General features: G+C 39.3%; 1 protein-coding gene across 20 annotated transcripts in view; it reads left to right on the forward strand.

The window, feature by feature from the left end:
* ATF7IP (activating transcription factor 7 interacting protein) overlaps nt 1-17,197 on the forward strand; it is a 102,341-nt gene that overhangs the window by 53,141 nt on the left and 32,003 nt on the right. For 14 of the 20 annotated variants that reach the window (XM_074577079.1, XM_074577096.1, XM_074577172.1 and 11 more), the window contains exons 3-9: nt 4,860-4,946; nt 9,728-9,873; nt 11,012-11,149; nt 13,001-13,066; nt 13,803-13,876; nt 14,387-14,475; nt 15,845-16,483. In XM_074577079.1, coding sequence (XP_074433180.1) covers nt 4,860-4,946; nt 9,728-9,873; nt 11,012-11,149; nt 13,001-13,066; nt 13,803-13,876; nt 14,387-14,475; nt 15,845-16,483 — 1,239 coding nt within the window. The remainder of the gene's footprint in view (nt 1-4,859; nt 4,947-9,727; nt 9,874-11,011; nt 11,150-13,000; nt 13,067-13,802; nt 13,877-14,386; nt 14,476-15,844; nt 16,484-17,197) is intronic. The other 6 variants (XM_074577127.1, XM_074577118.1, XM_074577221.1 and 3 more) reach the window with 1 other exon arrangement.

The raw sequence follows: 17,197 nt of genomic DNA on the forward strand, positions 1-17,197 counted from the left end.
CAGTAACTGCAGACTTGCAAGTAGAGAGGGAATCTTCATTGTGTTGCTGGAAGTCACACGCTTCTTACCTCCTCCACTTTGAAAATCCCATTTGTTACTACTTTGAATATAGCCTCTATTTGTCCCTACTTCCTTGCACTGTGGGGCTTGGGTTTTTGACTGTGCAGGGCTGTAGTTTATCCCCTCTTTGGCCATTCTACAAAGTCAGCTCATCTCTTCCCACAGCTTCTTCACTTTCCGACTGAGATCAGAGAGAGAACTTTTAGACAAGGGTGGACTGTATTTTAGAGTAGGATCTTTCAGCCTGAAAAAAGATGGAGGAGAGATGTGACGAAGATCTGTAAATAGTAAGTGGTATGGAGAATGGATATTTGCTGTCTTCTCCTCTGCAAGAACCTCATGTATCAAATGGAGGAAAGGAATAAAGTGAGAGGCAAGATCAAGGCATAGAAGAGATGGTTCTCCATGTGGAGAACTGTGGAGCTCCTTGCTAGCAACACTGTGACTGCTAAAAGTTTACCTACATTTGTTTTCTGTGGAAGAAGAATTTTTTTTGAGGGCACAGAAACCGTAAGGCTCTGGAGGTCTTCCACCAGCAATTTTTCAGAAAGCTGAGGAAGTTTTCTGGGACTGTGTAATGGTGTTCTTTTCTCATCCTTACATTTTTCCTTACTTGATCATCTACTGTTGACATGAAAGTGCTGGAGATAGGATCCTGGATTAGGTGAACAATTGGTTTTACCTAGTGCAGCTGTTGCTATGTTTTTTTCTCTTGCCTAATTGGTACACTCTCAAGTTCAACTAAGCGAGGATGTCTACCAAAGCAAGTCTGAAGTCGTTCTTTCTCAGAATTGCTAGCACTTTGAGTGCATTCTAGACACCTTGATTCTAGGCTTTTCTACAGCAGTGGCATTTAATGCCCTCCAGGGATAATTTGGAAGAGAACTTACTTGTTCTCTTTGTTACTGATCTTTGTTGAGGGAGTGTGGAGTCAAGTAGCACCCTAGTACAGCCTTTTAGGAATGAAGAGTGCGGTTAACATTTAAAAGAATACAGCTTGTCTTCTCGACTGTAGTGTTTGAAGAAAACTTCAGAGCATGTGACTAGCAGATAAACAGTTAAATATGAATTTTTGTTCCTATGTTGTGATAGAATTAGCTGTGAAAATTCTTGAATTCACAACCAGGAAAATGTTAGCTTAAATGGCACCGATGAAACCACTTTTCTGCAATATTATTTCTATTTCTGGTTTTTACTTCAAAAAGGGAAAATGGAAGGCTTTCAGAGAGTTGCTGCAAAAAATATTTCAGCATTTGGGAAACAAACTTTATACTGGAAAGCTTAAAAGAACATAAGTTTTGTTCTTATAGTAGGAGATAAAGGAGGTCCAGAATATCTGCAAACAGGAGCTGAATGTGTGGTGGAAAGAAGTTTCTTAAATGTAGCAGACAAAGACACAACTGCTGCATTTTTGATCCACTGGACTTCGCAAACCAGATATCAGGCACACTTCTGTCCAACAGACTTTGGAGGACTGATTAATGGATGGTTGATTCATGAGTTGTAATCTTTTAAGTCCTTTATGGATTTTTTTCCAACTAAAAATGTGGTAATAAATAACTAAAGAAGAGAATATTATGCTTTGTGTCTTTGTGTTTGAATCACTTAATAATTTTATATACCTATATAATGATAGGCAGTGGGGGGTTCTGATGAAATAATAGAATAGTTCAGGTTGGGAGGGACCTTGAGGTCTCTGGTCCAGTCTCCTGCTGAAAGTAGGGACAGCTGTGAGATTAGACAAGGTAGTTCAGAACTTTATCCAGTTAGGACTTGAAAACTTACACTGATGAAGACAGGACAACCTCTCTGGGCAACCTCTTCCAGTGACTCTCTTCATGTTGGAAATGTTTTTCTTTCTATCAGTTGAAATCTCTTGTTTCTGCTTACACACATTGTCTCTTATCCATTGCCATACACCTTTACAATGAGTCTGGCTCCATCTTCTCAAAAGCCATCTTACAGGTGTTGGAAAGCTGGTTTTAAGTCCATACTGAGGTTTATCTTCTCCATGCTGAACAAGCCCAGCTCCCTCAGCCTCTCTTACAGGTCATATTCTCCAGCCCCTTAGCAGCCTCTTGCTCCTCACCGAGAGATGGCATAACAAGTGCCAAGTAAAGGACAGTAACCGCTTCCTGTGATATACTGGCTCTGTTCCTATAAATGTAGCCCAGGATGCTGTGGACCTTCTTTGTTGCCAGGGCACGCTGTGTTGGCTCATGGTTTGCTTGCTGTCTGTGCAAGTCCACAAAGCAGAGTTGCTCCCCAGCCACGTGGGCCCTAGCCTGTGTCATTGCAAGGGTTCTCCCTTCCCAGGTGCAGAACTTTTGCATTTGTCCATCTTGAATATCATAAAGCATTTGTCGTCCCATTCCTTGAGCTTGTCTAGGTCATGATGATTCCTTTGAAAATACATGAATCTATGATTTCTTCATAAACAAAACTAGTCAAATCCTGTCACATTTCATGGAAAAAAAATCTGTATTTCTGTTTTGTAATAACTTCTGGGTAGAGTTTGATCAAGGATTCACTACTTAGATAAGGCTTAGAATCACAGAATCGTCTAGGTTGGAAGGGACCTTTAAGATCATCGAGTCCAACTGTTAATGCTGCCAAAACCACCACTAAACCATGTCCCTCAGCACCACGTCTACTTGCCTTTTAAATAACTCCAGGGATGGTGATTCAACCACTTCCCTGGGCAGTCTGTTCCAATGCTTGATACCCCCTTCAATGAAGAAATTTTTCCTAATATCCACCTAAACTTCCCCTGGGGCAACTTGAGGCTGTTTCCTCTTGTCCTGTGACTTCCTAACTTGGGAGAAGAGCTCAACCCCCACCTCACTATGTTTTTGTACTTTCTTGTGAGTGCTGTCTGCGCACATCAGTTCTACCCAATCTGTAAGGAGAATGTTGTGGTTACAGGATTTCGGAATAGTGAGAGTATGACTGCGCAGTCCAGAGTAACTTGCAAATACTGTTCAGGTGCTCTTAGGCTTACTCATTATTTTTATTTCCATTTATATGTATATTTTGGCAGAACTGACATCCAAATATGCATCCAGTCAGTCACTAAGCAGATCAAAATGCTTGCAGCTGTAGAAATTATTAAAAGGAATTTTCAACTGTTTAGTGACAGGCAAACACCTGATTAAAAAAAACCCAAACATCTTTGTGTTCAGACCCATAGCAAATAGTGTGACTCACTAAGACACCTGTGTGATAAATACAGTGATAACGTAATGGTATCATCAAACTACTATTTAATTTTTTTTTTAAAAGGTTTGCATTCATTGCTTCTGCCTGTCTAGCATCAGGATAACAAGATCACAGCTTATCAGTGAAAAATAAGCTGATAGCCAATTGTAAAATTATCTCCATATTATGGCTCAAAACTTCTTATCTAGAGAGGTTTATCTAGGCATTGTGTTGAAACCACTTTTAGTTAAATGAGCTAAATTTGTTCACAGAATGATGGAAGTTTGTAAGGAAGGGCTACTTTGTTCTCTGCATAGAACTCAAAAAGCTCAGCTTTGCGACTTGTAACATGATAAAGGCATTTTATGTATGTATGTCTTTTCATGGAACATTTGTATCTTCCAGTTTAATATTAAAATCTGTAAATTGTGGAAAAAGTACTCTTGAATTTAATAACTCTCCTTTAGATTTTTAGGTAAATGAGGCTTATTTTATTCATAACAACTAAATACATTAAGCTTAATCTATAAATCTTAAAAAGCAGGTTGCATAGGCACTATGCCATTTTATTACCTTTAAAAATAAATCAGATTGGTTTTGAAGAATTTATGTGGTATGAATATTACTTTTTGCATAAATTAACAAAATGAAAAAATCTCACAATTTCAGGTTTTGGTTTTCTGACTCCTTCCTTTTTCTGATTTATTAGGCGACTTATTTAAATCATTCAAATGTTCTTCATAATAGAAGATTAAATTAGCGCTAAGCATATCTTTGCAGCCAGAACTTTCTCCAAAAAAGCTAGTAAACTCTGCTGTAATAACAAAACGAAAATAGGAAATTGAAGAAGTGTATAGTTCAAGATGTGCATAACAGTGCTGAGTTGTTTTGTTCTGTTCTGCATGGATTTTAATGTAATCTTAAAAGTAATAGTTTTACATTGTATCTCACAAGCACAAGAGGGGTCACATATAGCCTGTACAAAGTTCATGGAGCATATAATAAAAGTTTGCAGGAAGTGGTAGCATTTTAATATTAACCTGTGTGCATTTAGTGATATTATTTCAGCTTTTTCTTTATTTAAGAATTTCTTTAACTGTATGTTTTTATAGTCTTAAATTGTATTAGGAGGAAACTTTAAATGAAAATTCATATTTGTTAAGAAAAGAAGAATCTAGGCCTTCTATACCATAAAGATTACAGGTGAATTTACCAACTCTAAATAAACAAACATGTTAATATTTTGTTACTGAAATTTTTATACGTTTTTCCTTGGTGAAAAATAAACTACAGTAATTCATTAAGAACTTTACATTAAAAATATATTGTTTAATTTCAGAGGTAACTTTGAGGCATTCTGTTGATTTTAAAGCTACGTAAATCCAGAAGTGAATCTTACTGTGTTGTAGTTCGAATTTTCACTCTGAAGATATCCTCTGGTGTTTTTCATCTCTGCATTCCCTCTATGTCATACTTATTTCTCTCACCTTCCCCAACATGGGTTATCATAAGTATTCTAAGTTCGCTAGTCAAAATAGGTCTCTTAGGAAACTTCTGAAGGTCAGCGTAAGTAACACATGTGTTTTTTTTTCTTCTGTTAGTAGAAGAGGTGGAGGAGGAAAGAAGAAAGGAGAGCGAGGAGGATAAAGAAGAGGCCCACAAAGAAGAAGAGAAACACCCAGAGAAAAGTACGTAATGTTAAAACTATTATGCTTCACTGGTGGCACATGTGAGAAACAGAATCCTTGAGGTTGGAAGGGACCTTATCTGGTCCAAACCACCTGCTCAGAACCATGTCCTGACAGGTTTTGAGTATCTCCACAGATGGACACTCCACAGCCTTCCAGTGTTCTGCTTCCAGTGTTTGACCCCTCTTGCAGTAAAAAAGTTTTGATAGTTTGAATGGAATTTCCTGTATTTGAATTTGTATCTATTTCTCTCATCCTTTTGCTGGTACTCACTAAGAGTCTTGCGCTGCCTTTTTCACTCCCCACCCATCAGGTAATTTACACATATTAGAAAATCTCCCTTAACCACCTTGAGTTGAGTAAAGTTGAGTAATGCCAACTGTTATTTCCTCATAGTACAGGTGCTCCAGTCAGTAAAACATCTTTGTGGCCCTACACTGAACTCTCTCCAGTATGCTCACATCTTTCTTGTATTTAGAAGCCCAGAACTGGACACAAGACTCAAGGTTCAGCCTCCCAGCGTTGATTAGAGGGGAGTAATTACCTTCCCTTGACCTGCTGGTGTCACTCTTCCTCAGGCAGCCAAGGATGTTGTTGGCCACCTTTGCCAACAGGGCATGGTGCTGGCTCGTGCTTAACTTGATGGGCATGAAGACCACCAGCGCCTTTTCTGCAAAGCTGTTTTCCAGCCAGTCATTTCCCAGCCTGCACTAGTACACGGGTTTATTCCTACCGAAGTATAGGACTTTGCATTGCCTTTTGTTGACCTTCATGAGGTTCCTGTTTGCCTATTTCTCACATCTTGTCAAGGTGACTGAATGGCAGCATAACCATTTAGTGTGGCAACCACTCTTTCCAGTTTTGTATCATCTCCAAATTGCTGATGATGCCCTCTATCCCATTACCTACGTCATTAATGAAGATGTTAGTGTTGGTACCAGTATCATCTACTGGTGCACGTTTCTAGTGCTGAGCTCCAGCTGGACTTTCTGCCACTAGTCACAGCTCTTGGACCCAACAGTTGAGCCAGTCCATTTATCTGAGTCATACATCATGAGTTTGTCTCTGAGGATGTTTTGGGTGTCAAAAGCATTACTAAAGACAAGATAAACAGCATCCATTGCTCTCCCCTCATCCACCAAACCAGTCATCTCATCATAGAAGGCTATCTGGCTGATGAAGCATGATTTCTCCTTGATAAATCACTTCTGACTATTCTCCATCACCACCTTCTTAATGTATGTAGAGGTGATTTCTGGAATTACTTGCTCCATCATGTTCCCAGGGATTGAGGTGAGGCTGACCGTCCTGTAATTTCCTGCGTCCTTCTTGAAGATTAGAAGAAAGCAAATGTCACTCCTGTCTTCAGGAACCTTCTGCTATTGCCACAGCCTTTCCTTTCAGAGATTGAGGGTGGCCTTGCAGTCACCTCAGCCAGCTCCCTTGGTACTTGTGAGTGCACACCTCTGGCTTGGATGGACTTGAGTATGCCCGGTTTGCTTAAATGTTAACTCATTGCTCCTCCACTGACAGCAAGTCTGCCTTTGCTTCACCCTGTCCCTCTGGTCTCAGGGAGCTGGCATTGCTGAAGGCAGGCCTTCTCATTAACATTTGAGGCAAAGAAGGCATTGAGTGCCTGGGCTTTTTCTGTGTCCTTTGTCACTTGCTCCCCTGCCTCATTCGGCGGGGGGACCTACTTTCCCTAGTTTTCCTTTTGCTGCTGGTATACTGGTAGAAGCCCTTCCTGTTGACCTTCATGTCCCTCATCAGATTCAGCTTAAGCTGAGCTTTGGTTTTCCTAACCCCATTCCCACCCACATAGTGCCTTTATCTTTCTCATAGGTCACCTGTCCCTAGCAGATGGAGGCCTCCACCCCCTGCAGGCAGGGAGTCACTTGCTGCTTATGGGTGGTGGTACTGCATGGCTGAGCCAGTTCAAACATTTCACTGGGCACAGCTCCCAGCCCTGAATTTGCTGTGAGGGCAATGAACCAAATCTGTCATTGTCCTGTACATCTGCAGGCAGAGTGGGAGACGCTCTCCTCGTGCTTCCAGCCTTTTTCATCATGGGAGTCTCCATCTGGGTAAGCTCAGGCTCTGACTGTACCTCCTCTGGTACAGCTGGGGATTGCAGTTCTTGAGGCTGCAGGATCTTGGAGTATATCCAGTCAGTCTGTTTCTCGCCATTTCTGATGCTGTGCCATCCATCCGCTGATCTCCTCTCATAGCTCCTTTAACTTGGCAACACAGCTCTCCCACTGGTTTGCACCTTCTGTTGCCGAGATGCTCATCTCCCTCTGCTGTAGCTTTAGCCAGAATGGGAGGCCCTAGATAATCATAGAATCATTTAGGTTGGAAAAGACCCTTGGGATCATCGAGTCCAACCATCAACTCCACTCTACAAAGTTCTCCCTTACACCATATCCCTTAACACCACATCTAAACAAGTCTTAAACACATCCAGGGATGGTGACTCCACCACCTCCCTGGGCAGCCAATTCCAGTGTCTGACCACTCTTTCTGAGAAGAATTTTTTCCTAATGTCCAGCCTAAACCTACCCTGCTGCAGCTTGAAGCCATTCCCTCTTGTTCTATCGCTAATTACCTGTGAGAAGAGACCAGCACCAACCTCTCTACAATGTCCTTTCAAGTAGTTGTAGAGAGTGATGAGGTCTCCTCTCAGCCTCCTCTTCCTCAAACTAAACAGTCCCAGCTCCTTCAGTCGCTCCTCATAAGATTTCTTCTCTAGGCCCTTCACCAGCTTCGTTGCCCTCCTCTGCACTCGCTCCAGCACCCTGATATCTCTCTCGTATTGAGGTGCCCAGAACTGGACACAAATAATCCCTGCAGCCCAAGACTTTCAAAGCCTTATCTTCCCCCAAAGTAGCTCAGTCTAGGTGGAGGCTCTGACGTTACCAGGAGAGTTGTTCCAGTGGCTGCTGGAGACCACACCACGTGGCACATCACCACCGTTACTGACTGTAGGGACCATCCCCCTTCTGTGCACCCTGCTGTGCAAAGTCTTGTGTTTGTGAGCTGTGCTCTAGGCCCAGTGGTGATAGAGGTCTCTCCCTAGTACTTGCTAAAAGAGTGTTTGAGCCTTCATCAGGAATCAGCTGGAATATAAGCACAAAGGACCTTTTGATCAAGAGCAGCTGATGGAGGTCATTAGAAGCTGCTAGAGTTTCCTTGAAGTCAAAGCCTCCTTCAGATATCCTTTCCACTAGTAGCAAGCACCCTGAAACTCTTCAGAAAGAGTCTAACTGCAGCAAAATCACATGTAGCATCTGCTTCAGAACAAATTACCTGAACATTGAACATGTTCTGTTAGGAATGTTCTGTGAAATATGTAAGTAGCTCTTGGAAATTACAGACTACTTGTTGTACTATTCAGTGGTTAGGTTTTTTCTAAAGAGATTGACTGGGGGTAGTAAAGAGTTTTGTGGAAGACCCTAATACATTTTCTGTTACTAGCCAGGGGATAGTGTTCTAACTATTCAGACTTTATTTATTTTATTTTATTTCTACAAGCTTTTCTGATGGATGAAAGAAAGCTGGAGATTTAGCACTTTTTTCTGCCCTTCATTTTCTACTGTTTACTGTCATTCCGAAAAAAAATGAAGAACTCTTACATTTATATTGCTTGCAGATAGTCAGCATTCTGTAAATGTTTATGAAGAGCCTTGTGGCCCTATAAAACTTACCTAAAAATGAGGACCTACACTTTCACAAACTTCTTAAAATAACCTAGATTGTCGTGCAGGTCTTAAAATCATCAGAAACTATCAGGAAAATAAGATCAGACTGATAACATCAGAAATCTAACCATTCAAAAATGAAACGATAAGAAATTTGTGAAATTAGAAATGTTACTCACAGAATGTATCTAATACAATTAAAGGAAAAATGGCAGTGGAAAGTAACTTCCTTCTTTTGCTGCTTCAGTCTCCAGTGAATCTTCATTGGTGTACTACTAACTCTGTCTGTCTGTATCATCCTCAGGTTTGGAGTGGAGGGGTTGGGGGCTATGGGCTTTGGTGTTTTGATGGTGGTCAGGTACCCACAGCATACTCTGTAGCTTCCCTTCCTGATAATTTTCCTAGGCCTGTTTTATACGTGGATACAGTGCCAGGAGATGGAGGAGTGAATGAGGACTCTTTGGTTCTTATGTGCTTGATTGCTATGGTGAACGTGACTTCTATGATATAATTCTGATTTGAGCCTGTTCTTCTGTTAGAGATTTACTTTTCCTTCTTACACAAGAAGTTAGAAAAAAGTTTGAATGTTTTTTCAGTCAGGGATTGGAGGTACGGGTTAAAACTTCATGGCAGGTAGAGAAAAAGTTCATTGCTGACACAGGCAGAATGAGATGTAGTTTTATTTGGCTGGAATCCTGAGAAGAGGATTCCTTTTTCAGAAGAGGCTTTTGTTTTGCTTCACAAAAGCAGTGTTTAGTTATCAGATGGTGCTGATAGGAGCAGGAAGAACTGGAGGCAAGTTCTGGAGAAGGGGATGGTGGTACTAGAGCCATTTTGCTTTTGGGGCAGTGGTTTGGTGAATCACAAAGCAGAACTCACTAACAGGGCAGCAGCGTACGGAGACCAAAGGGACTGTTCTGCTTTTATGTCATCAAACATCTTGTTTCTCCAAAGGTGTTCTTACTGGTTTAGGATGAAAAAGCTTTAAGGGGGGACAAATGAAACTTCGTAATAATCACAGCACTCTGCAGATACCCTTTTTTTGAAATGTTCCTCACAAACAGTTGTATCTAATTGTTCCAGGTGAAGTGTCAAGGAGAAAACGTTCGAAATCTGAGGACATGGACAGCGTTCATTCTAAACGTCGTCGGTACATAGCAGAAGATTATGAAGCAGAACTCCAAGTAAAAATTACAGCCAGAAAGGATGTCGACCAGAAATTGCAAAAGGTAGAATGGAAGTGCAGAGCGAAGATGGCAAATATATGCGTCACTTATCATCTTTGAATTAGCCATCCTTTCCCACACACTCCTTGCCCCCTCAAACACTTTCTCTTTTTTGTGGTTGAAAATTGGACATAATTCAAATAACAAAGGTGTCTTGATTCATATAAAGTCCCATATAGCCCTACTTCTAAGAGGGGATCAAATGTCATTTGAAGACTATACTGGAAGAGTTGTATTGGAAGCGTGCTAAGTACTGAAACTCTTAAATCTCATGTGACTATGGATGGAGCATCTTAGCAAGGGGAGGTATTTCAGTGTGGTAAAGCTTTATATGTGGTGTGCTTTACTGTGTGACTGCCTTTAAAGAAAGTCCATTTCCAAACAGGAGTGCAATCAACATAGCATTTTCCTGATTTTTAGATCTGTTAATGTGACTGCACCATTGGCATGTAAAGAAAACTATGGTCCTGAAAAAAAAAAAATAATTCTGCCCTTCTTCCATTAGTTAGTTAGCCAATGCACGTTGTAATTTCATTAATGTAGGATGCAGAAAACTGAATCACAATTGTTGCTGGTTTATTTTTGTTTTCCTAAGGAAAATTTTTGCACTGCAGTAGGTATAGAAGGGAGTAAAATAAGTGTATCAAGTAAACTTTTACGGAAATCAGTCTCTCTTTCCATTTTTAGCTTCTGTAAGAAAAGCAACAGAGGACACTTCTGCGAGGGGAAACTGCATCTTAGAAATAAAGTTTCATTGAATATCTTTAGTTTCTGTTCTTTGAATGCCAGTGTCTGTCTCAAGAACAGAAAAATAAGAGGAAAAATTAATTTGTGTAAACACAGCACTTGATAAAAAGAACCTTAAGATATTTTCATAAAACTGCAATGAAATTAATTTCTTGAATTAATGGCAAAGAAGTACCATTTGTATTTGCCAAAATAGGTGTAGAAACTTTTCTTAGCTGTGCAACCACATGCTTATTGGTGACTATAGATTTATTTGATTGACAGGGCACAGCCATTGTCATTGTTCTGTCTGCAGCGGGACACTAGTTAAGAGTGAGAATATTTTTATAAATGGTCTCTCAAACTCTGGGATTGCATTGTTATTTTTCTTTTTTTTTAAATATTAATTTTGCAGGTTATCCAGAGACTGTTAGAAGAAAAACTTAGTGCTTTACAGTGTGCTGTATTTGACAAGACTCTCGCAGACTTGAAAACCCGAATAGAGAAAGTAGAATGTAACAAGAGGCATAAAACTGTGCTTACTGAACTACAGGTGAGTGTTTGTGTGATGAACTGCATACTAGAGTCAAATTTAAAAAGAAGTTCCTCAACGTTTAGTAGTAAGTCACCTGTAGTTGTCAGTAGAGAAGCCATTTTGACTCCACAAAAGGAAGGAGGAGGAAGTAGCAAATCCTAATGTTGCTTTTGTGTTGTAAAATTCTAATGCCCTACTGAGAAAGCAACCAATTAATCATCAAAAAAACCCCAAAGCAAATCTTCCTTCTGGCAAACTGATTCATTAGCTGTTAGTAAAAAGCTTTTCTGCTCTTCTGTTCCATTTAGACATTCTTCAAATAAATGCTAAGTATGAAAATATCTAATGCCTCTACGAAGCCAGAAATTTGCTTAAAAACAGAAAAGTGCAGAAAAGAGAGGACAATGGCACTGGACTTTGTAGAACGTTGAAACAAAGAAACATCAGATGATGCTTGCTCATGTTATTTCCCCAGAAACTAAATAATTATATTGCAGCAAGGAAACAAATAGTTGTGTTGAATGCAGTATGTTTTCTTGCTTTCTTTATAGAAATAATGTACGTAGTGGTGACATGAGGAACATCACAAAAATCAAAGACTTTTGAAGTGACAAGACAATTAAAAGCTTATGTCGTAACAAATTCAAACAATAAGGCCACTTAACTTTAACATAAAAAAGTATCGAGTTTGCCAGACCAGTTCGTACTTCATGACTCTTCTCCCTTGCTGCCCCAGACATTTTATGTTGACTTTTTAAGTGCTATCGAAGACTCTTTCGGTATACTTGTTTATCAGTGTCCTTAGCCATCAACTGCTGTGTCAAATTAATAACAGCATGTAAGGCTGTGAATGTGTTGATGTTAGTGTTCTTGGAATCTAAGCTTACATGGGTTTATTATGTAAGGTGCTCCAAAATATCTCTACACTGTCAAAGATAACAGAAATTGAAATGTAAATGTAATTAAAGGCAGATTATAGTTGTAACCTGTCATGTTGCTTTGTTAAAATGTGAAAGAGGCGAGGTGAGGTTTCTAAATGGACCAGCTCCTTTTAGGTAAGAGGTTCTGAAATCATGGTATGTGAAACTCGCTGATTTTTTTTAAAACTTCCATTCCTAGTGCTAACCTAGTGTCTTCAGGAGTTCGTAAAAAGAATTTAACTCTTCTTTCTGTGCAAAAGAAAAAGTACCTGCTTTTGTACCACCTGAACAAGTGACACAGCTACTGCCTCTAGAATAAGTCAGCCATCAGAACTGCAACCTAGACAGGGTAAATTAGGATGCTTAGGTAATTAGAGAAGGAATGATCACCAAGTAGTATATTGAGGGAAACATAATAGGTAAAAGACGAGATGTAAGAACGGTGCTTAAGAAGATAATGAACCTGACACCTGAACATCAGAGTAAAACAAAGCTGACAGTATTGTGTGTGTGGTATGTGTATCAGTGAGAGCGAGAAATATGATAAATGGGGAAGAGCAGATAATATGAAGGGCAAATAGGGGTGCATTTTCGATATGGTTGGTACATAAAGCATTAAAACAGCCAAATGCTTTCAGTTGCTTTCATTCATGCAGAATGTTGCGTGAACATCTGCAAGGTGGATTCTGTTTGTGCAATTGTGAATGGGAAGGAAAATAATTCAAGTTGTCTCTAAGCTACCTTTATTGTGATGCATGTGTGTGTCTTTCTGCTGCTCTGAAGTAATATAGTAGTTCTGCATTTCAAGGAAGAATAATTTCCCCTGATATGAAAATAGCCTTTGACTTGATGTCTTAATTATATATTTTTTTTAGTTTGCATAATTTCTTTGATAGTTCTTAGAGAGGATATTTATGGGTTTGTTTGTTTTCGTCTTCTTCCCATTTAGGCTAAAATTGCTCGATTGACAAAGCGGTTTGGAGCAGCCAGGGAGGACTTGAAGAAAAGACAGGAAGTAAGAACTGGATTTTTTTATACTTGTTTTTCTGAATTAGCCTAAACCTTGTGTCAAAAAATAAAGAAATTTTATATGCAGAAAGATGGGACCTGGTTGTTCAATGGTGTTCACAAAGTAGGATTGTGTTGTTTGGTAAAGGCAGTGATATGAAAGAATAGCCTTTAAATATCTGTTATGCAATTCTGATTTGTACAGAATGTTCTTTAGGCATTGTTAGTATGGAAGCACCTTAAACTGTATGTAAGTAAATCTAATTTACTTCAATATGAAGAGTACCTAGTAAATACGAGTGAATCCCACTACTTTGATTTTGGGGTGGAGGGGGGAGAGGAGAGGAATTCTTTCTCTGTGTCTAGAATGAATATTTTTGATCAATATTTTTGAAAAAACAAATTGGAATTTGATTAATTCAAATTAATGAATTGGAAGCTAAAAGTCCACTAACATTCAAGAAGAAATTTTGATTCTCATGCTATAAAAACCAGACGGCAAGAGGCTTATAAAGAGGAAGTATGTAGGAGGGGGAGGCAGGTAGGACCAAGGAGGTTTTGGGGGATTGTAAAACATGTCAAGTTGTTGTCTCTAGAAAATGTATGTCTCGCATAGAAGTGAATGAATATGCAATATAATGAAAGCATGAGTTAGCAAGCTGACTTACGGTTGTTTTGTTATGGCTTTTTTCTCTTGCTCTCTTTTTTTTTTTTTCTTCTTCTTTTTTTTTTTTTTTTTTAAGAATGCACCAAATGCACCTCTGTCTCCAGTGAAAGCAGCAAGTGACACTGCAAACACAAACAATGCAACTTACCGGTAAGCAAACCACATCTCTGAGACTATGTTAAAATTTACAATAGGACACTTGAGATATCTAATCTAATGGATAATCCCTGTACTTTTTTTAATTAAAGTGCTCTTTCTTTTCCTTCATTGCTCTTCAATTGCAAAATTTGATTTTCTTTCACAGAAGTCGTAAATGGACAGTATTGAATCCATTTTTAGGTAAACTGAGATGAGTGGTGTTTCAGCAGTTAAAAAATAATGGATAAAAATGAAAGTTTAATTTCAAAGAAAGGAAGATTCTCATGGTGAAAGGCAAAATTGGTGCAAGCACTTGAAAATTTACAAATAATGCTGCTTTTTTTTTTTTTTTTTTCAGTAGGGGAATATCCAAAATTGCGTGAGGGGCAGAAAATAAATGGGTTTAGAAAACCTCAATTAAAGGAATAGCTGTAAAATAAAGGTTTTTGTCATCATTGTACTGTTCATGATTATACTTGGTGTGGCTCTTGGAGAAATGCTAACTGAAACTTTGTTCCATAGGAATGCTGGCACAGTGAGGCAGTTGCTGGAGTCAAAGAGGAATATAGGAGAGAGCACACCAGCAACTTTTCAAGCCCCTGTGAATGCAGGTAAGAAACTGCCTATGGACTATAAACACACTTCTTAAAAGTTTTACTGGTTTCCGTTAAACAAGTAACTAACTGAATGGAGCAAAACTGGGGTTTATGGCTGCTTTTTTTTTTCTGGCATCAAAAATTTTTTTTTTTTTTTTTTAGCTTCCTACCACATTCCCAGTCTATATTTGTGTAGTGTGCTGTCATGGTTTCCCTTACTAGGTAAGGGAAAAAATGTGTTGATTTGGCCAACCAGAACATGCGGATAAATGAGATGCTTCAGCAGACTGCTTGCTGGGTATGGCAGCAAAACTTGCCATCTCTCAGCTGCTGAGAAGTGAAGCATATGACTCGCAGGCCATTTTTTTGTACTTGATCATAGTGGGGTGCTAATAGCTTCCCTTTTACTAAATGGCTACTGAGGTTGAATGGGGAACTAAAGGAAGTCATAAGCCCTAATTCTTAAGGAAATCAAGTTGGAAAATGGAATTCCTAGATTAGAATTTTATAGAGAGCGTAGAATCAAAACCACTGTTAATTACATTCGTTGTAGTTACACATCCTTGGTTTTAAAAATAGTTTATCTAATATTCAGTGCTGAATCTTTTCCACAGAATCATCTCATAGTAGACATATACTGGCTTTCTGTATCATATTGTGCTCCTGATCTATAGATTTAATCCTGAAATGTTGTTGCATAAAAGCGAGTACCTTCTCTGACACATTAATCCTTGGTTTCAGTAGAACCTTCTGGATACAAGGTCCTATACAAAGCAATTTAGTCATAACTGACTTAGTTTTCCCTCTCTTGTGTTTTCCACCATTCCTCTCTTGTGTTCTACCATTTCTGTAATGAGTGTTTAAAATGCTGTATTTCATGTGTTTTCGACAGTTAGAACTTGGATCTTTCTTGAAGCCTGTTTGTGTCATAGTTTTTGGCATATCCTAATTTTTTGCCATTTATATATAGTTCTTTCAAACAGAAGTACAATATTGACTGTATCTTTAACGAGGCTAGTTCTACGAGTGTAGGACAGAAAAAGGGTATCGATAGCCTTTCTTTGAAAAACAGTTAATCATATACAACATTTTTCTCAGAATCATAGAGTGGTTTGGGCTGGAAGGGACCTTTTAAAGATCACCTAGTCCAACCCCCCTGCTATGGGACAGGACATCTTTCACTAGATCAGGTTGCTCAAAGTCCTGTCCAACCTGACTTTGAACACTTAAAATGATAGGGCATTCACAACTTCCCCGGACAACCTGTTCCAGTGACTCACCATCCTCATCGTAAATTGTTTCCATTTGTTGTATTGGAATGAAACTTCCCACTTGATTCAAATACTTAATTTTATTTTTCTTAATATTTTTTTTTTTGATGTAGTGACAGCGTCCAGTCTTGCTGCTCCTCCAACAGTTGTCAGTGGACATCCTAAACCTCAGACTCCAGTGACCTCCACCAGCTCTTTGACAACAACAGTTCTTCCTGCAGCTAACACAGCTACGGTTGTAGGCACTAACCAAGTGCCCAGTGGCAGCACTCAGTCAGTGTCTGTCTCATTGCAGTCTTTGCCTGTAATCTTGCATGTACCTGTTGCAGTGTCATCCCAGCCTCAGCTCCTGCAAGGCCACACAGGGACTTTGTTAACTAACCAACAGTCAGGCAACGTTGAATTTATATCCGTACAAAGCTCATCTACAGTTGGTAGCCTTACCAAAACTACAGTGTCTTTGGCATCAACTAACCCAACTAAACCAAATAACGGCCCGTCTGTGCCCAGTCCTGGTATTCAAAGGAACTCTCCAGCCAGTGCTGGATCAATAGGCACAACATTGGCTGTACAGGCTGTTTCCACTGCACATCCTGTTGCCCAGGCCACAAGGACTTCTTTGCCCACAGTGGGTACTTCAGGACTTTATAATGCTACCAACAGCCGAGCTCCCCTACAGATGAAGATTCCCCTCTCTGCATTTAGTAGTACAGCTCCCATTGAACCACCCACCATTACCGCACCCAGAGTTGGTAAGTTGTGCTTGAATGTTGACAGCGGGAAAGGAAAACAGTTGTCAAAGGGAAACACAAAACTCCACTCCTGTGGAAATTTGTTTGTTAGTGTATTTTATTGAGATGGCTTTTTTTTTCTGGGTTGCCTTTCTGTTGAAATTGTCAAGATCAAAATCATCTCTGTCATAGATGTGTTTCAGCCATTGTTGGAAATCGTCTCTCCTTAGATGGAGTCAGCAGTATGGCTCTGTAAGCTTTCTTTTATTTAGAACTTGATTTATAGCGTTCCTAGCATGAAATCAGAAACTCCCATTCTGCCATTAACAAATTGGTATATTATTTTTAATACAGCCTCTCAAAATAATCTGGCTGCCTTTCTAAGCAAGGACATACTGAAAGGAAAGCATAATCATTAACTTAATTTTCACAACACTTAAAAGTAAACACAATGGGGGGAAAAACGCAACTGAATACTACCGTAGTTCCAATGAAGTACACTTATTGTATTTAGTATAAAACCTCTGAACACTATGAATGTTCAAATATGGTATCTAGATTAATTATTTTAAAATACTTTCCATTTAACATACTTTCCATCTTTGGCCATGACATGATGATTCTCTGCACTTTTGATTTACCTTGAAGACTTTTTTCTAAGAGGTCCTCAAGATTTCTGAGCGAGTTGGAATTATAGCAAGTTTCTCATTGGCACAGTGTAATGTTAAAATGAAG

Source organism: Larus michahellis, chromosome 1, assembly GCF_964199755.1.
Source record: "Larus michahellis chromosome 1, bLarMic1.1, whole genome shotgun sequence".
Lineage (NCBI taxonomy): Eukaryota > Metazoa > Chordata > Aves > Charadriiformes > Laridae > Larus > Larus michahellis.